The sequence below is a fragment of the Calypte anna genome, chromosome 12, assembly GCF_003957555.1.
Source record: "Calypte anna isolate BGI_N300 chromosome 12, bCalAnn1_v1.p, whole genome shotgun sequence".
In the NCBI taxonomy this organism is placed as follows: Eukaryota; Metazoa; Chordata; class Aves; order Apodiformes; family Trochilidae; genus Calypte; species Calypte anna.
The window spans coordinates 12,085,251-12,111,820 of NC_044258.1; the positions used below are offsets into that span (position 1 = coordinate 12,085,251).

General features: G+C 48.1%; 2 protein-coding genes across 3 annotated transcripts in view; both read left to right on the plus strand.

Annotated features, from left to right (window-relative positions):
- PLXNB1 (plexin B1) overlaps window positions 1–12,960 on the plus strand; it is a 54,831-nt gene extending 41,871 nt beyond the window's left edge. Inside the window, exons 24-37 of one of the 2 annotated variants that reach the window (XM_030458542.1) lie at window positions 650–867; window positions 1,058–1,236; window positions 1,979–2,045; window positions 2,600–2,746; window positions 3,204–3,381; window positions 4,797–4,900; window positions 5,147–5,231; window positions 5,924–6,090; window positions 6,512–6,672; window positions 6,847–6,994; window positions 7,651–7,715; window positions 7,805–7,880; window positions 8,181–8,255; window positions 8,794–9,110. In XM_030458542.1, the coding sequence (XP_030314402.1) occupies window positions 650–867; window positions 1,058–1,236; window positions 1,979–2,045; window positions 2,600–2,746; window positions 3,204–3,381; window positions 4,797–4,900; window positions 5,147–5,231; window positions 5,924–6,090; window positions 6,512–6,672; window positions 6,847–6,994; window positions 7,651–7,715; window positions 7,805–7,880; window positions 8,181–8,255; window positions 8,794–8,898 (1,775 nt within the window). In that variant the 3' untranslated portion in view covers window positions 8,899–9,110. Of the gene's footprint in view, window positions 1–649; window positions 868–1,057; window positions 1,237–1,978; window positions 2,046–2,599; window positions 2,747–3,203; window positions 3,382–4,796; window positions 4,901–5,146; window positions 5,232–5,923; window positions 6,091–6,511; window positions 6,673–6,846; window positions 6,995–7,650; window positions 7,716–7,804; window positions 7,881–8,180; window positions 8,256–8,793 lie in introns of both variants that reach the window. The other variant, XM_030458543.1, reaches the window with a different exon arrangement.
- A 1,675-nt stretch (window positions 12,961–14,635) lies between these two features.
- Window positions 14,636–26,357, plus strand: LOC103538269 (SRSF protein kinase 3). Its single transcript, XM_030458660.1, has 11 exons — window positions 14,636–14,687; window positions 17,327–17,435; window positions 17,850–17,937; window positions 20,231–20,318; window positions 20,547–20,653; window positions 22,353–22,515; window positions 23,694–23,779; window positions 24,207–24,314; window positions 24,718–24,787; window positions 24,872–24,964; window positions 26,170–26,357. The coding sequence occupies exons 1-11, from the start codon at window positions 14,636–14,638 to the stop codon at window positions 26,355–26,357; spliced, it is 1,152 nt and encodes a 383-aa protein (XP_030314520.1).
- Window positions 26,358–26,570: the final 213 nt, after the last annotated feature.

The window sequence follows — 26,570 nt, forward strand, 5'->3', positions numbered from 1 at the left end:
TCAGGGAAGCTTGAGGAACCACTCTCAGCCCAGCCTCTTTCCATTCCTGCATACATACAGACAATAACTTTAACTTATGATGGAGCTTTGAAGCATATAGCCAAATTCTGCCATTTTTAATTCTTCTCTTTAATTCAGAGCACAGTGATCCATACAGACCCCTTTTGATTCTCCAGAGGACAGGTAGCCTTTGTTTTGAGCAAATTAAATTACATCAGTGAGCACTTATGTGGGAGACTTGGGGCTCTGAAACTCTGCTGGTGACTCAGACTGCAATCTCCAACTAATGTGGGAAGCAGGGAGGAGCAGAAGGTCTCTAATACTCTTACCTGTAATCTAGATAAAGCCTGTAACCACAGATCAGTGCTGGATAGTGGCTTCCTCTTTTTTTCAAAACAGGAGCTCCTGACTGTAAATGGAAATAATCACCAAATTCACAGGCTGGAAGTTTCCTCATCCAGTTTCTCCTGGTGTTTCCCTAGTTTTAAATGTTCTAGAAATGGGACCCCAATGTGCCTCCTCCTGACATGAAGCATCCTGCCTCTTCCTCAGTTCCATCTTGCTGGTCCTAATTCCTACACTCACCTCATACTCTGCACCATCAGTTGTGATCATGCAGTCAATCTCATGGGCCTTTCTTTTCCTTCAGACCTGATGACTGAGATGATGGACCTCACGAGTGACCTTGTGGGCACTGGGATCCCCTTCTTGGATTACAAGTCCTATGCAGAGCGCATTTTCTTCCCGGGCCACCGTGAGTCACCGCTGCAAAGGGACCTGGACATCCCTGAGTGCCGGCGGCAAACTGTGGAGCAGGGCTTGGTCCAGCTCTCCAACCTGCTCAACAGCAAGCTCTTCCTCACCAAGGTAATGTCCCTCTCTAACTACAGCCTGCTGTGAGGTCAGGGCCATGTCACTAGCAGATGGTGGCAAAAAGTGGGCACTGTCAAAGTCCATTCCTGAACAGCTCCCTGCGGCACTGTTTCTTCCAAGAGGCAGTAGCTGTGGCTGCCTTGTTTCCAGCAGATCCACACACTGGCTTCTCTCTTCTCACCAGTTCATCCACACTCTGGAAATCCAGCGCACTTTCTCTCCAAGAGACCGGGCCTATGTGGCATCACTGCTCACTGTGTCGCTGCATGGGAAGCTGGAGTACTTCACTGACATCCTCAAAACACTCCTGAATGACCTTGTGGAGCAGTATGTGGCCAAGAACCCCAAGTTGATGCTGCGGAGGTGAGTGTGCCAGCCATGGTCCCTCTGTTAGGTACCCAAGTGGACAGCTGACAAACTCTGAAAGTCCTGTAGGTAGCATAGCATCATGGCATGGTCTGGAGCTGTAACACTGGTGTGTGTCCAGACAACACACATCGAATGGGAGGGAGCAGTAACAGTGATACCCTTGTCTCCAGTCAGCAACTGGCAAGGAATATAGCAGGAAAGGTGCAAAAAGAATAGGAAGCTGAAGCTTCCTCGAGCTGGAGCACTCAAAATTCCTCTTTTTCTTGAAGCTGCTGTACATTTTCTTGTGTTCAGGTACTAGGCATCTGCCAAATCTAATCTCACTTGGCTGTTTTGAGGTCCCTGGGCCCTCAGTCATACCATTCTTGGAAGCTAAACTGAAATATGTGTTGTGTTTGGATCTCCATTAGCCTCCTGTATGGTCCTTCTGATCTAAACAAGTTTCACTTATGAGATCTAACAGAGGCTTTCCTATGTCCTCTGCTAGCTTGTCTCTCTAATTCTGTAATTTGGTGCCTCCTTCAGGCAGAATAGTGCCTCAGATAAGTGGTATCAAAAGCATTAACCTTACTAGTCTCTAATGTCCTTTTTTTTTTTTTTTCCCTTTCCTTTTCCTTGATCCTATATCATCATTAGTGTATTAGTGTACCCTTTTCTCAAGGGAAGTGACTTTTACCTCCAAATCCCTCCCTGCTTTGCACTGTATTCCTGTGACCAACCTCATGCTCTCTTTCAGGACGGAAACAGTGGTAGAGAAGCTGCTAACCAACTGGATGTCCATCTGCCTGTACGCATTTGTGAGGGTGAGCTCTTTGTCCCTTTGTGGTGTAGAGGGGCCAAAAGAGGGGAGAGAGCCACATCTTTGCTTTGTACCTTGCTCATAGCTGAAATAGTGCTAGAATCATTCTGTATTTCAGGGTGGGGAATGAAAGAGCTGGGAACAGGGATGATTAAATCAGCATTAACACGCTCAGTATTTCCAGGATGTTTTGCCAGATCATGGAGGGCTCAGTGTAGCTCCTTTATCTTGAGACATGTTGGCCAGAGGTTGGTGTGTGCATGGGGTGGACAGATTCTGATCCACTTCCTTTCCCAGAGAATTGGTGGCAAGGACAGTCTCTTCAGTGGTGAGGAGGCAGAGCAATGTCTTGGTCTGGTGTATCCACCTGCAATTGGCCTCTGCACTTTCCCTGTGCTGTTGGCAGAGGCCCTGTCTTTGCCCTCTGTGGCAAAGCTCTGCTGTGTCCTCAGCCCTGCTCCTCATCACCCTGGGTGTCCGTGTTTCCAAGCTGATGGGCTCTGCTAGGAGGAGAAAGCTGAATTTCTCTCGGGTGAAACTACTTCCTTTCTGTGCCAGGACTCTGTTGGGGAGCCTCTTTACATGTTGTTTCGAGGAATCAAGCACCAGGTGGACAAAGGGCCAGTCGACTGGGTGACAGGGAAAGCCAAATACACCCTAAATGACAACCGCCTTTTGAGAGAAGACCTGGAGTACCGGACTCTGGTAAGCACCAGATCTTCTGTTCCCTCTGTCGACTCTGGTGGGACAGGGCTAAGTGGCTCTCCCTCTATTATTGAGGCAGAAGTGCAACATTCTGCTTCTGTCTCCTAGGAGCCAGGTTTACCCCAGCAGCCCAGCTCCATAGATGAGCAAGAGCTTTGTTAAATCAGGTGCTTTGGCCATAGGCTGATAGGAGCTATCACCACAGCAATCTGTATGTGCTGTGAGGAGATGAACTTGCTGATGGCACATGACAGCCCCTCCCCACTGCTGTTGAACTGGCTTTCAGCTCTTGACACAAGACTGAACATGGTGTTTAACATCTGTCATGTTTTCTTTTCTGAAACTCCTAGTGAAAGGACGAGCTGTTAGCGTGCCTTAATGCCAGCTACCAAAGGTGTAAATGTGTCAGATGTAATTTTGCCAGCTGAATAGTTGTGACCTTTTCTTTTCTCCCCAGACCTTAAACGCTCTGACGCAGGCAGGAGTTGCTGCAGGAGGGGCAGAGGACTCCCAAGGGATATCTGCGAAAGTGCTAGACTGTGACACCATAACACAGGTGAAGGAGAAAATCCTGGATCAGATCTATAAAGGGACGCCATACTGTCACCGACCAGACCCAGACACCCTGGACCTCGGTGAGCAGAACTCCTTGGTGACAAAACTCAGTGTGGAAGTGTAAGAGAGGGGTCATTTGCTATCCATGCACAGCACCATGACATGTGTGACATTTGTCATTCTCTGCTGATTGCGCAGTCACTGATCAAGGATGTTGCACTCTGACTGGACCCAAACAGGCATGAGGCAGGAATGAGACTGACAACAAGAGGCAGTGCTGGGAAAGGAGAAGTTGGGTCCAGACCCTTCCATTTCTTTGCCAGACTTTGCACCATGGCAATGTCTTGGGCAAGGGGACATGAGGGCGGGAAAAAAAACATAGAGAACATGTAGGAGGGGAGGACCATTTGAATGCAATACAGAGGTGCAGGAGTCATAGACTGGCTTTTCCTGGCAGTGGAGTCAGCGGCACTACCTCAGTAATGTGTCGGGGAAGATTTTGCCCACAGTGGTTACTGAAGGGTAGGACTTAGATTGTGAGGGAAGCCGCTCTGATTTCCACTTACTTCGTGCTCAAGCTGTTGCCAAGTACTGCTGACATTTATAAATGAGCAGGTACTGGGGGAATAGCAGGTAGTAAGGACTATGAGTACATATTTGTGGCTTGAATCACCTGCCTGAATAGTCACAATCTGACAGAATTCCTAGGAACTTGGCAAGTGTCAGATGAGAGACCTGAGCAGACAGGTGGCCACCTCTCCTGTGCTTTAGAGATTGTCCTGTGGCTGCAGGACCCTGTTTTTACAGGTACTTAGTCAGATTATGTAGTTTGTGAAACAGCATGGATAAAGGTTGACCAGGATCAGTGGGAATGTAGCAAGGCAGTGATCTCCCAGGTTCTGTGCTGAGGCAAGACCACTACTAGAACCAAATTTTGCCATTCACTGTCCAGGAGAGTATGATAATAACAAGGACAAGTGCAAACAACTTTAAATTATTCTGGGGATGGAAAGCAAACCTGAAAACATTTAGAAGTTTAGTATCTTCAACTTGTTGAAGAGAAAGCTGATATATGACTTCATGCATTTAAAAATAGAGAAAAATATCTGACATGAAAGGCTTTCTGGATATAAGTTCTGAGAGTCTATGGACTTTTCTGTTAATCCTCCTCTTTTAAGGTGGTGGACAGACTAAATTGGCAAATGGTACCCCTTTTATTCAGGTCAGTCAAACCTGAAGTGGTTTCTGGAAAGCTCCAGAAGATTTGTTATTCAATAACTGGGTAAAAAACTTGATGCCCATAGTTGGACAGGGTGTCCTTGGTAACTTTTTCCTACTTCCTGCCTGTTGGGTTGATGAACTCCCAGCCATCCCATGATGCCAGTGTGGCTCCTCACTAGCATGGAGTTCCACTAGTTCAGGTTAAAGCACAACAGACTTCAAGGATGCCTCCACAGTTGATCTTTTCATTTTTTCTGTGTTTTAATGCCTGAAGAGTGGAGATCAGGGCTGGCAGGTCATCTGATACTGTCTGATGAGGATGTGACATCTGTAGTTCAAGGTACTTGGAAGCGCCTGAACACTCTTCAGCATTACAAGGTCAGAACCCAGTTTACCATTGTTCTGTCTCCCTTCTCATCTTATACACACTTATGCTTTATTTGTGGCTCTGACTTCTGGTGGAACACTGACAAAAGGTTGGAGCTTTCTTGCAGCAGCAGATTCAGATATTAAGTGTTTCTATCCCTATTTCTAGTAATGGTATAGTCTGTTTTGTCCACTTCCCTGCTGTGCTGGTGAGAAACATGCCATTTGTTTTGACTGATGATTTTTGCTTGTGTGCAGGTGCCCGATGGAGCAACAGTAGCACTGGTCCCACGCCTGACCAAGCACATCCATAGGGAGAATCAGGATTACATCCCAGGAGAGAGTGAGTTTGATGTCCTGTTCTGATAAAATGATTTTATAGCACCTGGACAGTTAGTGGGACAAGTCTCTTGTCATAGCTCCAGCTCTGTGCTGCCATAGAAAGCTGATACATGATTTGGGTCCTCATAATATTGTCATGAAATTGAAAGCTTGGGCAGATGAGATGAGAGAAAAGAAAAGAATGTAAGAACAAGAAATCCAGGCTGGACCTGAAAATGCAGAACAAGCCTGATTCTGACTCTAGGGCTGAGCACAACTTGCAGCTCATAGGAACCTTAATACCCTTGAGCACTGGGCATGGTGGTGATGGGACCCCAGGCAATTACCATACTGCCTGACACAGCAAATAGCTCCATGGATACTCCTGTGGCACGAGGGACAATTGCCACAGGCTGTGGCTTAACAGGTTAAAGTTGGATATTGAAAAAAACCTTATTTGGGAAAAAGGTAGTGCAACCCTGGAATAGACCACTGGGATGGCAAGGGATCTCTGTCTGGAGAAATTCCTGAGACCTTTAAGGTTTTGGTGGACAGAGGCAACCTGATGTAGTGACAGCAACAGTTATACTTTATGTAGAAGGCTGGATAGAGGCTTCTGGAGGTTCCTTCCCTTTTGTGCTTTGATTGGGGCTCACCTGGTCAAGCTCTACTGTGAGAGAACTGATGCTCATCTCTAAACATTGTTTGTTTTAGAAACACCAATGCTGGAGGATGCAGATGAAGGTGGGATCAAACTTTGGCACCTGGTAAAACCAACAGAAGAGCCAGAGCTTCCCAAGCATCGGCGTGGAAGCTTGAGAGATCGGGAGCGAGCCAAGGCAATCCCAGAGATCTATCTGACACGTCTACTCTCAATGAAGGTGAGAAGAAGCACAGATTGTGCTGTGCTTGGGATCTTGCCTTTCTTCATATTCCCTGGCAGGTTGCAGAGTTGTGTAGGAACATGAAGAGCCCCTTTGCCTGGGCTGATGCACGTGCTGGTTGTTTCCCTTTGGACACAGCACTGCAGTGCCAAACTTCTACTCATACTAGTAGGCTGAGTTTTGCAGAGCCTCTAGGAGAGTGAGAAATGGTGGGGTGAGCTTCTCCCTGGTATCTGTTCCAGAAACTGCTGGGGCCTTCTTTCTCTTTTGCTGCTGTTCTTGGCAGTGGAGGAGAGGTAGCTTTGGACTGGTGATGGGAGGTTGCTGAGCAGCAGAGGGTAACTTCTCATCTGTGTCAGGCCTGGGCTCTCCACTCTTTTCTGCCTGTGCTGACTCTTTCCTGCTTGGTTCTTCACAGGGCACTCTGCAGAAGTTTGTGGATGACTTGTTCCAGGTGATTCTGAGTACCAACCGCCCTGTCCCTCTGGCAGTCAAATACTTCTTTGACCTGTTGGATGAGCAGGCAATACACTATGGGATTGCAGACCCCGAGACCATCCATATCTGGAAGACAAACAGGTACAGGGTGTTCCTGTGCAATCTGGAGGGGAGGAACTGCTCATCTGTCTAGAGCTATCTTTGTCTATGGAAGAGGAACAAGAGGGAGAGATACAGTACCATGTGCAGAGTGTCTCCCAGCAGTGTAGCTGCTGCCTTTGCTGATACCCTGTCATGCTTTTGTCTTCTCCACAGCCTGCCCCTGCGCTTCTGGATCAACATCATCAAGAATCCCCAGTTTGTTTTTGATGTGCAGACATCAGATAACGTCGATGCTGTGCTCTTGGTCATTGCACAGACTTTCATGGACTCCTGTACAATAGCTGACCATAAGTTAGGGCGGGTAAGTACACAGGGAGAAGCTGCTGGCACAGGCAGCTGAGGAGAGCTGCCCCAAGAAGGCAGGAGCTCCTGTGTAGTACCACTGGTACACTGTGCCACTGGAGTGTGACTCAGTGGGGACTCTTGGAAAGAGAGGAGGAAGGAACTGGTTTTATTTAGCATACAAAGAAGCTGCTGAGAGGGGTGCTGGTGCTAAACTCTAGCTGGCTATGTCAGACAGTGTAACTCACAGAAAGCATCTAGGGAGATGAAGGTTGGCCATTAGGAAAACCTTTTACCACCACTACTGCCCCATGCTGAGGGTGGAGCAGCCCTGCACAGATCACCAGATATGGGATGGTTGGATCTCTGGAGGATTTCAGAAATCTGCTATGCAAAGCCATAGCCAATGTGACCTCATACTGGTGATCAGCCAGCTTGAAGTGGAAAGCTGGACTAGGGATCCCAGAAGTCCCTTCACCAGTACATCTCATGGTTTCTCAGACTGCATTACTAACAGGGAGCCTGGTATTTGAAGTGCCTCTTCAAGCAGAGGACAAAAAATTGCTGATCCTGAATGAATGACAGAAAATAGCAGTGGTGGTGTTAGCTGCTAAGGTTAGCCCACAGCATGATGGAGGAGCTTTTTATAATCACTTCTGGTTTTGAATGTTCAAGGACTCTCCAATCAATAAGCTGCTCTATGCCCGGGACATTCCTCGCTACAAGCAGATGGTGGAAAGGTAAGTAATGGGCATGTGGAGTTGTAAGTTAAGGAGTAAAAGGAGACTAGGAGGAACAATATGCTAATTGCCTGTGTACCACTCTACAGGTATTATGCAGACATTCGTCAGACCATCTCTGCCAGTGACCAGGAGATGAACTCTGCCCTGGCTGAGCTATCCCGGGTAAATAAAATTGTCTTTCAGAAGTCACACCCGGCCTAAGCATCTAACAAAAAGTTATGCAAAGATAGGATGTTCCAGCTGAGTGTGCAGTCCTGCTCAGAAATACTGACTGTGGCTGCTCTGCTTTGTGGCACCAGTGGGAGAGTGAGCGTTTCTCCACAGCTAGCACTGGAGAGAAAAGTAGTCAGGGATTCAGGACAAAGAGCATGAGATTTTGTCCTTCAGTGGGAACCACTGGTGAATTCTCTGCCCTGTTGGTCTGTTACGTGTGTCACAGTTTTGTCTTTCTCTCTTATTCAGAATTACTCAGGTGACCTCAATTCCTTGGTGGCTCTACATGAACTGTACAAATACATCAATAAGTACTATGACCAGGTGAGTGTGTGTTTCCTGCAAATATGAACATATTGTTATCCTTTAAATATCCAAGCAAAAATACCTCAAATTAATAAATCAGAGCAGCCAGACTATTACAACGCTGTGTATTGTTTCATTAGCTTGAGTGACTTTCACATGATAGGTTTACTTTTATCAAAGGAGCAGGGAGGAAATGACAAAAAAGGACTTAGCTCTAACCTGGAGGGTGTTGGGATTTCATGTGCATTTTTTTCTTATTTACTCTGATATCCAAATATTCTACTCAAATCTTTAACTGCATTTAATTTTTACTTACTAAAGATATAATTTTCAGGTGAAGTTTTGCATTCTTTCTGCACTTAGGAAGTTTATATGTTATTAGGACAAATCTAGAATACTTACTTTGTGGTTAATGTGAGAGAGATGTATTACTACATACCCACTCCATTATTGAGTACACTGAATTTCCAGCTTGGGGTTCTCACTGTGCTTTTGGAGTTAAGCTGGCTGATAGTGTGCTGGAGAAAGGCTGCCCATGAGATCTGTCTCCTTGCAGATCATTACTGCCTTGGAAGAAGACCCAACAGCCCAGAAGATGCAGCTCGGATATAGACTACAACAGATTGCAGCAGCTGTGGAGAATAAAGTCACAGATTTGTGACAGGCGCAGAGAGACTGCTCTCCCCTGGCTGAATGGGGACAGTGCTCGTCCCAGCTACATGGAGGATGTCCTGCTGCCATTGGAACCAGACTCTTCAAGGAACCTGCGGGTGATGTGAACAGAGATGGCCGAGGCAGTACAAAGTACAAGCGTCCTTGCATCTCAGAGAATATTTTTTTACAGCTTTTTTTCTTTTTACAAGCAAAAAAAAAAAAAACAAATAAACAAACAACAAACCACCAACAAACTTTGGTTTTCTTCTGGCAGACTGTTGGGCATCCACACAGCTCCTTCCTACAGATGTTACATGAATGTGCCAAGTTTCCCAACAACGTTGTTGAAGAGCCAGATGACAGTGCTGAGCACTGTGTCCATGGAGTCCATGGCTTTGCATGGATGCCCTCACCAGTGGTGGGACACTCCCCTGCTGCAGCTGCTCACTTCAGGATGCAGGAAGCTTTCCCCAAGTTGACAGCTGTGCTGACATCTGTCCCCAGTTAGGAAGGACTCCTGCAGTATTTCACCTGAGAAACTTTTTTGCAGCAATATCCCCACTGGTTCTAGATGTTGGGTGTAGAAAAGAGAGCATCCAATGGTGAAGGTTTCTTGCCCCCCAGTGTTCTGGTCTCTGATGGTTCATGCGTGACACCTTCTTGGATGTAATGTGCTCACCAGCATCTGTGTTTGCCCAGGGGCCTACTGTAAATGGACAACACCCCCCACCCTTTCCCTCAGGACAAATTCAGTATGTGAGAGTCACTGCCTGGCTCACCTCCGTCTCTGCTGACCCAGCGTGGGATCCATGTTCCTGGTTCCTTGTGGTCAGAGGTTGCCCTGGTCTTTCGAAAAGCACAACAAATGCCTTGTGCCACCCCCCCCTTCCTCTGGTTTCTGGCTGTTCTGCTGCTCTGAACTGGACTTGTAAATACCTTCAGAAAGTTTAATGTATTTAAATGCTAAAGGAGAATGTTTAATTTTGTGGCTTTGAGACAGGGCTTTTCTTGGAGAAGCATCTCTGTGCACTTCTACTGACAAACGTCTGTCAGCACTGGAGCAAAGTTTTCTCCACTGCTTTGTCTGCAGTGATAACTTGTAGATGTCTTTTGTCTTTGTAACAGCAGCTTGCTTTCCCCTGCAGCTCAGTTCAAGACTTAGCTGTGTGTTCTTCTGTTAGGCTTGCCCTACACCTTTGTGAAAGTCCCACTTCCCAAGCTCTCCTGTTGTGGCAGGGAAGGGTTATTTGGTGGGCTGCGAACTCGAGGAAGCCATGAAGCACAACTACATTGTTCCTAAGGGGCATCAGGTGTCCTGCAGATGGGAATGATACATACAAGGGAGGAGAGGCTGGAGCAGGCACAAGCACAGTGAGTTTCCATCTGTCCCTGGCCGGCTCCTTGCACTTTCCTCCTGTAGGGCATCCAGGGTGGTCCCTCTACCTTTTGAACAGAGTACTCTGCCCTTCTGGGATCAAATTCTTGTTTAGAAGTGTGCCCTACTTGTTCTGCCTCCTAGCTGCTAAGACCAGGCTGATGTCCTGTGTGCCTGGGGCAGGCTGACAGGTTTGATTCCTTTGTCACTTCCCTGAGGTGGGGACTGTGTGGGTCAGGAAGGACCAGAACTAAAACGGGGCAGGATCATGTCCCTACCTCTCTTTATGCTGTGTAGAGTAGGAACTCCAGATCAGCCCTGTGGCTTTGTGTGAGTGCTACACAGCTGCAAAACTGTTGTCTGAGCAGTATGACAACAAACTGACGCTAGCCTCCGTTTCTTGGAAGCCAGCTCTCTCAGCAGTATTCCCTGGTACCCTGTGTGCCCAGAGCACAGCCACCATCCCTGTGCCACCTCCCACTCCTGTCCTGCTGCAGAAAGCAGCAGGTGAGCTGCCTGGCTGCTGCAAGGCAGAAAGGGGGGGGCAGAGTTTGCCTCTCTTTCCACTGGTGAGCAGTTGGTTGGGTCTCACTCCTGCCTCACCACCTATTTCCACAAAATTATGGAAATTTAGCATCTCTGAAACCTCTGTCTCACCAAATCTGATTGTCAGCACACCACCACCACCCCCAAAAAAACCAAAACAAAACAAAACAAAAAGCTGTGTGAAAGAGGACTGGCAGACAAAGACTTGTAAAACCCCTTCCCTTAGGAACTGCAGCAGGTGATTCCTTGGTTTGAGGGAGGTGCAGGTAGGTGAAGGAATGATGAGTTTGGGGCAGAGTAGTATTCAGAGTGCTGTTATGTCCTTGTGCATTGACAGGTGGACTTTCTGCTGCAGGCAGCAAGGTGTAGTTTGTGGTGTCTGCAACTTGCTGAGTGTCTGCCAGGAGCCATAGGCTCTCTGCTGGATTTATGGCTCTGCAGACTGTTTGCGTCTGCTCCTATTTTTGCAGAATTATCTCTGCACTTTCCCAGAACAGTGTGGCTTGGGGATTAATTCTGGATCCAACTGACACTGGCAAAGGGAGGAGGACTTGGTGGCTCTCCTGGAATCATTAGATACAGGAGACCAGGTGTCTGGTGGAAGCTCAGCCTCTGCCTATGTGTCTGACTGTCCATAGGACAAGTGAGCTTCATGTCCTCTTTGCTTCTTCGTTGTGCTCCTGGGTGTTGGAAATGATTTGCTTTCTCTGAGTGTATCTGTGAAATCTGCTTTTATTAGAGCAATAATCAAGACTAAAAATAGAGGTAAACGTAGGTGTTTGATTTAGTATCTTAAGCTTGTCCCTGCAATGCTGGACAGGGGGCACTGCCCAGCACAGGTGCAGGGAGGGTGGGAACCTGTCTGTGCCCATCTCTTCCCATCAATCTGTCTTTGCTGTTCTAGATACCAGCATCCTCCTCCCCTGTGGACATGCACTGAAGGACCCTGGCTGGGATCAGCTGAGGTGTTTAGGCACAGCCTCTCTTCTCTCCGTCCGTGTCCCTCTCCTATGTCAAAATCCATTACTATGACAGGGTTACATTTAAATTTGCACAAAAAAGGTGTTATTATGAAATTTCCCTGTTGCAGGGAAGACTTATTTATTTGTTTCTCACAATCCTTCCAAGCTTTTTACAGTCTCTGCTTGATCCCACAACTAGCTTGTCAGACACTCCTGGAGATGGATGTTTCTTCTCAAGGATAGAGAATCCACTCTGGATGTTCCTGTTTTCTCATGGGTAGCAAGTTCTGTGGGCACCAGCTGAGACTGCCCTGCCATAGCAATTGTTCCCCTTCTGCAAGACACAGATGAAAAGAGGGGATTTTGCTGCTTTAATTCTATTCTCAGAAAGAGGATGCTCTTGAATGGCAGGTGGTAAGATTTACTTTGTACTGCAGTCAGAAAAAGAAACTTGTTTCCACTGTGGTCTGGATGAAACACCCAGAACTGATCAGTATTAAGATAAATATTTGTTAGTGTATTTGAATGTCTCTCCTATTGGCATCATTAAGAGTAGCTGGAAGCCACGTGATGTGGATGTGAGAGTTCTTGCTTTCATCTGTCTGGTGGCAATTTTTTTTAAGTTAGGTTTTTTTTTTTTTAAGAAATGATGGGTAATTGTTTTGGATTTTTTAAATTAAAATAGAGGGTTCTCGGATGCTGCTGCCTCAGTGGTGGAATGCTATTTCTTTTTCAGGGTGTGCCCTGGTTGCAGCCAGATGCTGCTTTTTTTGGTGCCTTTCTTGTCAGGATGATTTTTTCGATTTCCAGAACACCCAGTGCATTTGCCCTAATAGTCTTTCTCCTGGTCTTCTGTCCTGGTGACTCTGCCCTCTCCCACCCTTGTGACTTGGTGTCTCTCTGTCTGTTACGGTATGGCCTACCCTGCATTTATGCCCTGCCACACCTTGAATTCTGCTCAGAGCACCTGAGGTACTGTCTTTCTAAAATTGGAATTAATAATTAATATTAAAAGCTTGGAAAAAAATCTGAATTTTGTTACATAGTGTAATAACTGTTTTGTAGATACTGTTCTGAGATGTAGGATTCTATTGGTGATACAAGAGGTTTTGTCTGTAAATAATCAGTTTAGAGTCCAAATGATTTTAATAAAGAGAATTCTTACACAATAATTCAATAAATTTTAATATGCGACCTGTGTGTCATGATTGTGTTGAACTATGATGCAGCTGCCCAGAAGCTAGCCACCCCTTTTTACTCCCAAGTGGAAACTGTGCACTCCTGAGCACCAGGGAGCCACATCCTGAGCGTGGGACTTCTCCCTCCTGCCCCTCCACGGTCCGGGAGATACCGACTACAGATTGCTTCCAGGTAACTTGTGCCACCTTCCACTGCCACTCCTATATGGTGGCACTCCTGCGGTTTGCAGAGCTCTCAGGTGCCATCCCTGCTGCAAGAGGGGGGACCTTCCCTTCACAGCCTTTCACCCCCTGCCACAGGAGTGGGGCTGCAGCTGCAGTGGGTGGGAGTGGGAGCAAATCTGTCCTGTGGCACAGTACAGCTCTGGGGGTGGATTCCCACAGTGGGTGCCTTGAGACTGAGTTGATGTTGATGGCTGTTGTCTACAAGAGTGAGGCAGAAACCAGTGCACCTAAATTAGAAAACCAACTTAGTTCTTAAACTGATTGCATGGTTCTTCCCAGACATAAAGCTGGCTCCTGGCCCATCTGCTCTTTCCCCTTCTTTTACTAGTGAAGTTTTTGGATACAGTCTGCATGTCACCTTTCAGTATATGTGACTTCTTGCTGGCCCTTTAGGGGTTTAAAAATGGCTGGTTTCTGGGTGCTTAGCACCCGGCCTGGGGCAGCCTCTGTTCCCTCCCCTGTTATTTTTGGTGCGGGGAAGGCAGGTGAGAGGAGAGGGGCACAGGCAGGGGGAGAAGCTCTGCAGGAGGCCCCGACCTAGTTCTGGCAGCCAGGACCTGCAGCAGAGCTGCTGGTCGGCAGCCTTCAGGGCTGGGGCTTGGGCTCTGCAGGCTCGGGGAGGAAACCTGAGCTGTGCAACAGGAGGGCCCCAGCCAGGGGAGGCCACGGCTCACCCAGCTCTGCTGCAAGGCTGCAGCACTTGGCAGGGTGGTGTAAAAGATGTGATGTTTTTTACTCTGTGGCCATTTGCTCCTCTGTGCTGCTTAGGGGCTGGGATGCCCAGGTTCCACATCGGTGGGGGAGGAATGATGTGGAAGGAGGAGTGCTGCTGTCCACAAAAAAAAGGGACCTCTTTATGGTTGCCCACAAAAAGGGGATTGGGGAAACGTGCTCTGTGGTTGCCAGCAGTGTGCTGGTTGTGTCCAGCTGCGTGTGGGCATTGCTGGGGGAGGCTGGGGTGCCTTGGGATGGGCAGGGTGGCACACAGGTGGGTTTGGGGAGCCTGTCCCCTCTGACAGGTTGGGAACACTTGTGCCAGGTGTGGACAGGGGACAGTGCCACAGCAGTGAGGGTTGGAGCCAGGAGCCCCACTTTCTGGGGACAGTGGAGCAGAGAGGAAGGATTTCTCGGTTTCCATCTCGGTAGGGCTGTGAATTTCCTTCTATAAATAGTTGCTGTGGAGATTGTGGAGCCTCAGCAGGCTGGCAGACCTGCTGCCAAGGAAGCAGAGAGAGGCCAGCAGTGAAGTGAATCCACTGCAGCTGTCCCAGGCCTCCTGCTATCCTGAAACCAAGGGTTGTGCTGTGATCTGATACCCTGCCCCGCTCCTCACCACGTCCGTCCATCCATCGATGCAGACCAGTTTGGTCTCCCCCAGGCAATGCAGACTAAAAAGAGAGCAGGACCAGCTGGTATCTCACTTTGGGGAGCTCCAGCATGAGCCAGATGACACGGGGAGCAACGTGCCTGCCCTGTGAGCTGCTGCATGGTGAGTCTGCACAGGGGACCCTGGGGCTCGGAGCAACGCGTGCCGACGGGGCTGCTTTCCCTTGCATGTTGTGACTTGCAGGGATGCTGTGCTCAGAAAGGGCTTGCCGAGTCTGTGTTTGCACAGGAGATGTATTGCTCTGGTGAGCTCTGCAACGCCAGAGGTCCAGGTGTTACAAGGCATGACTGGTGGTGGGCAGCTCCTTAGGCTATTTTGTGCGGGTCAGGTGGAGTTTTCCCAGCCAGAGGCAAAGCACAGCTTCCTGCCTGTGGCTCTTGCAGACCAGGTGAGACCAGTATGTTTCTGAGCTGAAGTTCTCTGACCCGGTCCAGGCCTGCAGCAAGCCAGTGGGTTCTGCATAACAGCAGCATGGTTGTTTTCAGTGTAAAGATATCAAGTGATGAAGGACTTTAAAGTATCGATTGTCCTTCATCACAAAGCTTCAAAAAGTACATTTCATCCTCCTGTACCAAGTTGCATAGCAACGCTCCTCATCCTTTGCCAGTGCATCCATCTAACTGGGGTGGATGGAAGTAGAGTATCACATGCCTAAGGACAGACTTGCTTCACCTCCATGATGGGGACAGCCAGGCCTGGTGAGCTCCATCAGCCCTAGCACTAGGATATGTTTTACACTCTGAGTCTGTCTTTGGGCCCTACTTTCCCACCCAAGTCCCCTGTTACCATACCAGTCCACCTAGGGAAGACACTGTTGAGCTGTCAGCTCCACTCAATCTTCAGTTTTCCTTTGGCAGGTGAATGGAGAACAACACTTTAAGATCTTAAAGGCTGTTGCCCAGCTCTCAGATCAGCCCCTGCTGTGAGTGAGTGAGTGAGTGAGGAGGTGAGGAGGGCTTGGGTAGATTCTTGTGGCTCAGGAGCTTGCAGGGTTGCTGATACGCTGAGTCTGTGCACAAATAAGGAAAATCTTAATTTCACCTCTGTTCCATAGCTAAGAAACTAGTGACTGTTTTCTGAAAAGAGTGGCCATGCAGCATCCTGGCAGGTTATGCCTAAAAGAGACTGATTCTGAACAGTATAAGTGCCATGGTTCGAGGTGTAGAAGTACAGGATGTGGGAAGGATTTTGAGCTCCTTCCACTGTATGGGCTTGAGTAAATGGAGCAATGTCAGCTCTGGCAATTTAGGTTGTCCCTGACAGGATTAGAACCTCAAGTCCAGTCTGTCCCTTATTTAGAATCATATGAGGTTGCTGGGTGCCCAAAGGCAGGCTGCATCTCTGGCTGCTGTGCTGGGAGAGGAGCATCAGCATGTGGACAGAAATTTCAGTCTTTTGAGGAAGTCAGGCCTCTGTCCCAGCATCTGGAAGATGTCACTGTCCCAGAACAACGCCCCATCTCATGGCTTCTGCCACCACCACCCCCAATTCACTATAACTTTTTCTGAAAATCCTCTAGTGCAGATGAGCTCTTTGCTTTAGCAACCTGATTTTAAGGATTTAAAGGTCAATAATTCTACCCATGCTAACAGTCTACTGGGATTATTATCACCTGTCACAGGCTCCGGAAATGCATGTTAGCCTCAAGCTTTACCATACAGCAAGTGACATTTCCAAATTATGAAAGGCTGAGCTGGGAGTACTCCAGCTATGGCAGCTTACAGTTCTATTTCCATTAGCAACAGGGGCTCTGGGCTGCTATTTCAGGTGACCAGTGCTAAGGGGAATTCTACACCAGTGCTGTGGGGCCAGGGGACAGCGGAGTCCCCCTGCAGTTGCATCAGTCTGTCTGTGCAGTCTTGGTGTTTTTCCTTGGGCTGTCATAGTAACAAACTGAGCACAGCTTCCCCTTCCATCATAGCCTCTTGCTAGGGAGTCACAGGATGGTCCTTGATAAACCCCTGCTCCAGCCTGGGGCTGGGCTGCAGACAGATGTGGAGTGCAGATGTGCAGTGCCTAAAAAGTAGGTTTTGTTTTGTACCCATCCAGAGCATGAAGCTTCCTGTGCCAGGAAAAGCCCAGATGTGTCTCCTCCTTAGCTGGGATGGGGAGCAGGTGGGATCCCTGGCTGTAGCTGCAGGAGGGGATCTGACAGTCCTTGTTAAGGCACTGAAATTCCACACGAGGCACCGGGAAACCTGAGAGTCCCACCTGGCCCTGGCCTGGCTGCACACTGCCAGGATCCCTGCCCAGCCCCAGCCTGCCAGCTTTCCTCTGCTGAACTTGTAAAATAACCCCTGCCTCCATGAAGTGCCAAACACTGAGTGAGAGCTCAGCTCCAGGGGCTGGAGAAGCAAATGGGAAGGAAGAAGGTGAGGAGAGCGCCGGGATATAGAAGAGGGAATTGATGTGTGCATTGTGCAGCAGAGGTATAGCTGCCTTGCATCTCTCTGACCCTCTTTAAAGGAGTAAAGTACTAAAGATCACACCTCCTGTGCCCTATGACCCAGTTCCTCACTGGCTCTGTCCTCTGGTACCAGGATCTGCTGTGACACTGGGCCATGGAGGAGCAGGTGCTGGAGGAGGTGCACAGGTTGGTCCTTGGGTGTACAGCTCTAGAGACAAGAGCTGCTGGGCTCTTCCCAGGCCTGGGACCTGTCTGGATGTTTTTCTGGCTCTCTTCAGTTGCTCTTTCAGTCTAAAAGCATATCAGTAATGTCTCTTGGTGATGGTTCCTGCAGGAGGCCACCACCCTGTGCGGGAAGGAGAGGTGTTCAACACGCGATACCAGGCTCTGCACCAGCTGGGCAGCGGCGCCTTTGGCACGGTCTGGCTGTGCCAGGACATGAGGTGAGGGGCTGAGCAGCTTTTGGAGAGGTGGGAAGTGGGGTAGTTGATTTCCTGCCCTTCTCACAGAAGCAGCAGAATGCAGCTGCCTGTCCTAGAGCACATGGGCATCTCCCAAGCACAGGGTAAACTTGGCAGTAAGATTGGTGGGGTGCAATAAGCAGAGCTGGTCACCTGAAACTAAAGAACACAGATGAGGTGGGATCAGCCCTTGCCCTGGATTGGCTCTTCTCATTTGGACCCTGCAGTGTCCATGTTCTTTTTCTCTCCAGCCCTTTGCTGGTCCCTGGGGCAGCTGTGCTGCCAGATGCCAGCAGCACCCTCCCTGCCGCAGAGCCCAGGGCTGGGTGACTGAGAGAAGGGGAGGTGCTGCTGGTTAGGGCATGCATTGGCTGGCAGCTGTGATTCATTTCCCAGGAGGAAGAGCCAGGTAGCTGTGAAGGTCCTGAAAAGCAGGGAGAGCTTTGCTGAGGCTGCCCAGGATGAAGTCGCCCTCCTCCGTTGCGTATGTATGTTCTGGGACTCTGTGATTTGCTCCATGGGGCTGACTACTGAGTCTGATCATCAGCCTCATCATCCCTTCTCCCTCCAGGTCTCAGTATGAGAAGCTAGGAGGGTAAAAGGGTAAAAAAAAAAATAAAAAAAAATTAGGGAATGAGTGGAAATCACCTTGGCTCAGTGCTGACCTGTGAAATGGGCACCTGCTTCTTTCCTTTTGTCATACTCAGACAGATGACTGTGTCCTACTTGTCTTATCAGCCCATTTCTTTCAGCTAAGACTGAAATCCAGTGAACAGGAGGAACCTGCAGAAAGATGAGGTGGATAACCAGCAGAAATGAGTGGTAATGTTGTTCCCAAGTAGGAGATGGGAGTATTTCCACTGTATTTGCACCACCCTCAGCTCAGAGGGCACAGATTTATCCCAGCACCAATGGTGAAGTAAAAGGAGATATCTGCCAGAAAACAAACAAACAAACAAACAAACAAACAAACAAACCAGGATGTAGCAAAAATATGATAAACCTCTGAACTCGGAAAGCTTCCTCCTGCCTTTTCTAATGGATGTGGTAATGAGGTGCCTGTATCTGGGTCTCAGCTGGTGGCCTTTGAAGGCAGCTTGACTGCCGGTTCAAGAAAACTCATGGTTACACTACTTACAGTTTGTTTAAATACAGTTACCTCAGCTTTAGATGTGTAAAACCATTAAATTTTGCATTTGAAATTACTCTGAAGCCTTTTCCCAACAGGTTTCAGAAAGGTTTAGCTCAGACCTGTAAATCTGTAGGCCCTATCCAAAGAGACAGGAGCCAGACTCAGTGATGCAAGAGGAAGCACCAAGTAGCACTAATTTATTGTAATCAGAGGGCTGCTTTTCTACACATCAGCACAATCCTGTGTATAGATGGAGCTTTACCCTTGATTTATTACTCATTTTCTCTGAAAGACACGCCTTCTGTTCAGCAGAATGCAGGTGGTTCCCAGGGCTGTTCCCAGTGGCACAGGATGGTTGGTGCCTGCAGAGCTGCCTGGAGAGGCGATGTGGCCTCCCCAGCGTCCAGGGCTGCTCACCTCTGCTGTGCCAGCACAAACCTCCTGGTGTTTGTGTTTGTGCAGGTGGATCCAGCAGCTGCACAATGCACCAAACAAAAATCCCAAGAGTTATGGCTGTGAAGAGATAAAACTGCATGAATTGCTGTAGTGGGAGCTCTATGGTAGCCAGCTCCTTGCCACTCTGGTGCAAGAGCTGGGGTACCAAAGCACTTGAGCATTTGAGCTTGAGCAAACCAGGGATCCAGCCAGCCCAGCATCCTGGACCAGCAGCAGATATCCAGACAGGTGTGTGGACAAGATAAGCACAGGGTGCTACTCCCACTGAATGCTCCTCTGGCTTCCAGCAGCTTCCAGCTGGAGATTTCTTGGGCCAAGAGTAATGTCTGTGTGTGCAGTAAATCTCAGTAGATTTACCTTCAAGAACCTGTGAACCCATGTAGGCTTCAGCACCCACATCCCCGAGACAAGAACTGCCACCAGTTACCCACATGCTGTGTGAAGAACCATCTGCTCTGCTTTGTTTTTGAACCTCCCAGTTCTAGATTGGATGCCTTCTGCTTCCTGTACAAAAGATCTGTTTACTCCCTCTGCCACCATTCCATATCTTACAGATCTTATCTGCAGTATTTGCCCACAGCCAACCCTTTTTCAGCCTAAAGAGAGGTCCTTCAGTCTGTTCCTCCAGTCACAGAAGTTGCTCTCTGCCCTGGTAGGACAAGAAGACAATCACAAGGTCTCTGCCTCTCTGCAACCTCTTGTGAGAAACTGCTGAAGGGAAGGTGTGGGTTTTAAAAGGCAATGTCCCAGATTGCTACTCTCAGCTACAGAAGGACAGGGTCATCCCTGGTCTGAGGACAGAGAGCAGAGGCTGCAGAATGGCAAAGGAAATGGACAGCCATGGCAGGAGCACTTTCTGGGCCTGGATGGGGTAGAATGAGCAGCAGGAAGCATGCTAGACCTTACTATCAGGATCAGTTATTCAGACACTGTGAGGATGATGGTGCCACCCAGTCAAGAGCCAGACAACAAAGACACTCATTCCTTGGGAACAGACTCTGCTTGTGTGTTTGGAGCCTGTTTTTTCTGATGTTTTCACAGGCTTTGTCATGAAGTACCAGCTCCTGAAAGAGACAGTCTGTAGAATGTGAAGAACAGGTGCAAGGTGTCCATACGCATATATATATATATATATATATATACATATATATATATATAATTGCAGCTTTCTTGGAATCCTCCCCCTCAGGTGAGCAGTATGAAGAAGAAGGACCGGGCAGGAGAAAACATCATCTGTTTGTTAGATGACTTCAGAATGATTGGAGAGAATGGCTTCCATATCCTTCCGTTGAAAGTGTGGCACCTCTGGGTCAGAAAAAAACTGGGCTTGCCTTGGAGAGTCACAGGACAGTGTAAAACCAACTGCTGTGCTCCCATGAGGAGGAAGAGCAGGCCAATAGCCCAGCTGGGCACATGGAGATGGTTGGAAGGGAAAGGGGAAGTGAAGGGGAAAAGGTTGGTGGTAGCATCTTGTCTCTCTTAGTGAATCCCTGACTCTTTCCCACATGTGTGCTTGGTATTCGAGGTGCTGGGTCCCTCCCTACGATGTCTGATGGGAAACCACACAGCCCAGGGACTGCCTTTGCCTTTTGTGAAAAAGTGTTTACAGCAGGTGAGAACTTAGCTGGAAGTGAGTGAGGGCATCAAGGGACTGTTGGCTGGGGAACATGCTACAGTCTTCCTCCTGGGGTCAGCTGCCCTTGAACTCCATGAATGCATCTGCAAAGAAAGGGACAACACAGAGTGAGTGGACAAGACATGCTTTTTTTAAAAAGGAAAATAGTAACTATTTCTGTTGGGCATAAAGAGAAGAAACATTAAGTAAGATGCAGAGTGGGAAGTCATCACATTCCCATGAATACAGGGCCAAGGTGCATTACTGCCCAAGCCTGCAGTCTCATTGGGTTTGTGAAGGAGTCACCACCAGGAAGAGTCAGCATGGTACCACCCATGGCTGCTTGAAGCCTCCCTCAGTGCTGATGTCTTCCCAGGGCTTTCTAAATTGCTGGTTTGGTTAGCTGCTCCTCCACCCATCTTGAGGTTTTCCTGCTCAGAGCCAACTCTTCCTTCATCCCCTGTAAGGATGTGTTGTGCTGATCAAACAGATCATGAAAACGGAGTTTATGTGTTGGCTGGGAATAGCTAAGGAATGGGAAACCTGTCTGAGGCCTCAACACACTTAAAATGACATTTTGACTCTCATGCTGACATTTATCAGAAGTCTGCACATTTGCCAAGATGAAAATTTGCTGTCCTGATTCCTGTGTCCTTCTAGGGACACTAAGAAAGAAAACTGCTTCCTCCTACATCCTGTTTTCTAGAAGAGCCTCTTCACCTTGGAATAGCCTCTTGTTCCTCTGAGGAAGTTTCACTGATACCTGAATAAGTTACAGAAAAAAGTAATGCATTAATCTATGTGCCCCATTTCACATCCAAGCCTTTTGCTTGATCCATTTCCTCATCTGCTTTAACTGTAAGATCTGAGAATCTTTTTTCCCCCTTCAGATCAGCACCAGAGCACTATTTACTCCTGAATCATTCCAGTTAAACTATTTAAATCTTTCCCCATGTTTCACAGTTACCATTTAAGGTTGGTATTTCTCCAGGGCTGCTGTTCATCCCAGAATAGAATTTGATAATACAGAGAATATTTGCCAGCCCTTTGAGTGACCAGTGTTTAAAAAAATGTGCAACTCTCCCGGTAGCCTTTTTGCTATTATTGATTTCTGATACTGTTTCTCTCTGCTAGGCATTGTTTATCTCTCCCCTGTGACAGGCCAGACCCTCCCTGCTCCATGGTGAGCTGTTCTTTCCCTACATGGCTCTCCTGCACTACCCTTCAGTCCTTTCTACACACACTCACTCATCATCTCTCCCTCCTCCTGCCTGGGTTATGCTGCTCCTTCTTGTTTGTCTTTCTATCATGGGATGCTTCCCAGCCTGTGCCATGTCACTCCCTAACCCACCCACAATTTCCATTCAAATGATATTAGCAGGAAGGCATGGTGGTTTGAGGATGTAACAGCAAAAACGGGAGTGGGGTTTTTGGGAGGAAGTTCAGCTTTGTGATGGTCATGTCTCCTTGTAGCCTGGCCCTCTTTTAATCTCCCCAGGCTTGCCCATCCATGCTCTCTCTTGCTCAGCACATGGGGCAAACAATTTATTGCAGATTGTTATCAGTGCCCCCTTTCTTCAATAGCAGAAAGTCCACAGCTTGCACCCTGGCTGTGCCTGACTGCTGTGAGCTGCTGGGATGGGGAAGGAGGTGAGGACCCTGTCCCTGTTGACCTGGCTGATTACTGCTCGCCCAGGTGCTGGCAGGGCTGCAATTCCTGCACCAGTGCTGCCGCATCATCCACGCTGACATCAAGCCTGAGAACATCTTACTGTATGGACCCAACAAAAACCTCCAGAATCTTCTGCCCAGTGCAGTCAACTGCGGCCAGAGAACAGAGTTGAGGCTAAATGGACCAGGTAAGCACTCCAGGGTTTTTTTTTAACAAGAAGAAGAACTTAGAAGTTTATTGGCAGGAGGGAAATGGAGAGGCAGCGGGTACAGGTGCCTTAGGAAGAGTTCCCATCTCCTGCAGCAGCCAGTACAGCCAGTACAGACAGCTTATGCTGCTAAGAAGTCTTCCCCATCTCTGCTTAATACAAACATAAGTACCTACAAGCTACTCAAGGCACCTACAGAAACATGGTCTTGCAGGTGGATTTGTGTGGAGCACAACTACAAACGATGGTCACTTGTTAACAGCCCCACTATGACCTTGGAGCCTTCTCTTAAGGCTTTAGGTATAGCATAGTCCCCTTGTCTGGTATTTTCTGACATACATACAAAATGTTTTGATCAGAAAGCTGTGAGACACTCTGGTCTTTATTTTCCATACTTCTGAGGTCCACGGGAGACTTGTATGTACTGCTAATCTTCAAGACCTCATGAAACATAATTTATATACAGAGAATGGTGTCAATATGGAATAAGACATAGGGCTAGAGAGTTTCTCAAGAGATCAGCTCATCTCCCAGCAATGAAACCCTTTATCTTTTCCTTGCATTTTGTTATCCCAAGAGCATTTCTCCCATGACAGTTTTGTTTTGTCTCTCAAACTCTTAGGCAATCGAGGAATGCTTAATTAGTGACTGAGCTTTGCTTGGAGCAGAAAAGCACAATATTAGGCACGGGCTGACAGCTCACTGTGAAGCAGTAACCAAAAAATTACCCTTTTCCGGGGTCATATGAAAATGTAACCTTTACAGTGCTTGCCAAGCAGGCTGTGTCCAAGGGCTGTGACAGACAGAATGCTGAAGGCTAAGGAGGCATGACAGATGTTTTGTGTCTGGCTAGTGCTGGTAGGTTGTGCTTTCCTCTGAGCCCACAGTAACCTTGGTACTAAAGGAACCTTGCAGCAGGAATACATGATCACATCATTCCACTGCAAGCTACTCTCCCCCTGAATGCCCTCAGGTTTTGACTGGATACCAGCTCTTTCTTTGTGTTTCCTCAAAAAAAGAGAGGTAGAGCTAAAAAAAAAGTGTTTTAGGACTCTTTAGGTTGAAATACTTTAAAGGAAGGCATTCATCCTTCTCCTGTGGTGATACACACCTCTGGGTTTGGAAAGACCTGATTTCTCTCTGTCCTTTCCACCTAGATGGTGATCTTGACAATCGATTGGAAGAATCTGATTTAATGAGCATTGAAGTGAAAATTGCTGATCTGGGCAGCGCGTGCTGGACAGTGAGTTGGCTCCAAGTCTCAGTCCTGTGACAACATGGGATGCTTCTTTCCATCCCACCCTGGGTGTCTGTCCTTTTACAGCTCAACAGCTATTTCAGTGTGCTTGAAGAGATGCCAGTTTTTTGGGGGTGTTACATTTCCACCTCAGGGATGGGCCCTGGTACTGCTGGAGACACTTGTCAGCTTTGGATGTTTCTTCAGCTTGCAGTTAGTCCCTACAAATAGAAATTCAAACCCATGTTCAGTGTGAAATGTTGGGAGATAAATACACCCTGGTGTCAGTAGGGCTCAGAATGTGCCTGCTGTATCCTGTGCAGTGTAGTACAGGTATTCAGTGTCCCCCTTGCTGGGCAGGAACCCTCTGAGCACAAGGGTTGCTGTTACTCATTTACAGACACTAACCAAAGGGAGTTTGTTTCTGTTTCAGTACAAGCCTTTTTCCAAGGAGATACAGACCCAGCCATACCGTGCCCTGGAAGTGCTTCTTGGATTAGACTATGGCACTCCTGCAGATATCTGGAGCACAGGCTGCCTGGTAGGACTGGGGACAAGGCTTTCCCTACATGGGAGATGACTGACACTGAGAAGCCAGGGCAGTGTGTTCTTAGTACCCACCTCTACCTGCTGCATGGGCAGCAAGATGTCCTTGCTGAGGAGAACGAGGCTGTTTGCACTCAATCCCTTTGGACTGAAAGTGTTCTGATAATAAAATTCATTCTTAGCCTAAGCTATAAGGCAATTCACACTCTGTGTATGTTAAGTCATAGGTTTGACTAAATCAGGCACACACTGCTTTTCAAAGCAGTCGTATGGATCAAAGAAGTATCTCTATATTTTAAGATCAGCTTTGTGTTATAGAAAGGAAAACTTGTACCATCAGCTGTTTGGGGGAAAGCCCCTTCAGGTCAGTTAGTGAATTAACAATGCTCTATTTCCAGGCATTTGAAATGGCAACTGGGGAGTATCTATTTGATCCTCAACCTGGGAAATATTTCTCCAGAGATGATGGTAGGACTCCATCAGTTTCATTCATTTCACGACTGAAGTGTCACAATCTTTGTACCTAAATGTGTTTTTTCTCCTCCTGTCTAGATCACGTTGCTCGTATTATTGAACTCCTGGGAAGAATTCCTCCTCAAACTGCTTTCTCCTGGAACAAGTCAACAAAATATTTCAGCAGGCCAGGTAAGAACTGGAGAAAGTTTATTTTAGAAAAACACTATGGATCTCTAACACACCTCTACTCAGCTTTCAGTTTTCAACCCCATGTTACACAACACAGACTACAAGCAGGAAAAGACAAGTGGAGATTTCATAAAGAGCAGTAATCTTCCTGCCCTGCCTACCTTTGCAATTCCAGGGATGGATGCAAAATCCTGAAAAATGGTCAAAGCAAACACCCAATGGAGAAAACATTTCCTTTTTTCTCCTTTGTATTTGGAGATAATAGAAATACAGTCAGGAAACAGCTACATGGCTGGAGGGCTGAGGAGTGCATAACTGCCTGGATTCCATCCCTTCACTGTCAGAGGATAATGATCATCTGGATGGGACACACATATTCTTCCAACATGGCTGCTAGATTTGGTCTTCTGACCTGACATCTCTTGGGTTTTATTCTCCATAAATCCTTTCCCTTTGACTCATTAGGCTTGAAATCCTCATCTCTGATTACAAGGCATCACATGACTCCATCCTTCCACAATTCAGTCTTATCATCCTCTCTTTGTATTCATGTTCACCAGCCACACAGTCTCGGCCTACCCACAACTCATTCAATGCCAAGTCTAGTCCCATGCTGCAGTTCAACAACCTCCCTACACATTCACATCCTTTGCTCACACTTAATCCTTTTAGGGTGCTCAAAAGATGTGATTCAAAATGAGTTCTTGTTCTGTATTCCCTGGGTGAACCAAACTGGCCTGACCACACATGCCTAACCCGTGTCACTACATTTACACCTGGGGACAAGGATGGCTTCTTGGGTCAGTAGTGGCACTCTTCTGGGCCTCACAGAGCTAGGAGACACATAACAAATTAAACATTAGTGTTTGGGAGCTCTGGCACTGAAATGGCCTTCTGCATTTTGGGTTGCATGCAGACAGGCACAGGGAACAAGCAGCAATGACTGTGGCGTGGCTATTCTGGGAGCACCTCATATGCTCTTGGAATGTTCTCAGTACTCAGCAATGGGGAGACTCCACCCCGAACCTGGAAAAATGATTTCTGACTAACACTTGAGAACCAAACCTGCAAGAGGCAGAGCAGGTGAAATTTAGAGAGAGGAAGACTCACGATCCTTCAGGATGCTTTGGAAGACCTGTATGAGGTGTAAGGCCCTCCCAGCCTTGCAGGTGTAATTAAGATACTGTGCTTACGCTCTTTGCTAGGTGCTCTTCTGCGGCTCTCCAGGCTTTCCCCCCGCAGTCTCTACAGCATCCTGCTGGACAGACACAAGTGGACACAACAGGAGGTGGCTCCCTTCGCCAGCTTCCTCCTGCCCGCGCTGCAGTACACGCCTGAGCGCCGCGCCACAGCGGCCCAATGCCTGCAGCACGCCTGGCTGAGCGCCCCGTGACCGGCCCCTCGCCTCCGGCCCCTCCCGGCATCCCGCCCCGCACCTCTCCGGGCCCCGCCGACGCGCTCCGGGACCGCCCTGCCGCGGGGGTGGGTGGAGGGCCCGGGCTGGCGGCCATGGAGGGGGCGGCGGGCGCTGCGCACAAGATGGCGGCGGGTCGGGTCGGGCCGAGCCGGGGAGAACCGAGCCTGGGGCGTTGCCGGCTCCTCTGTC

Excerpts from the sequence above, each read along its gene's own strand:
- LOC103538269 (XM_030458660.1), top strand. The coding sequence starts at position 14,636 with ATGAGCCAGATGACACGGGGAGCAACGTGCCTGCCCTGTGAGCTGCTG. Across the intron at positions 23,780-24,206 it reads TGGGCAGCGCGTGCTGGACA|TACAAGCCTTTTTCCAAGGA; the intron begins GTGAGTTGGCTC and ends TTTCTGTTTCAG. Across the intron at positions 24,315-24,717 it reads TCTGGAGCACAGGCTGCCTG|GCATTTGAAATGGCAACTGG; the intron begins GTAGGACTGGGG and ends CTCTATTTCCAG.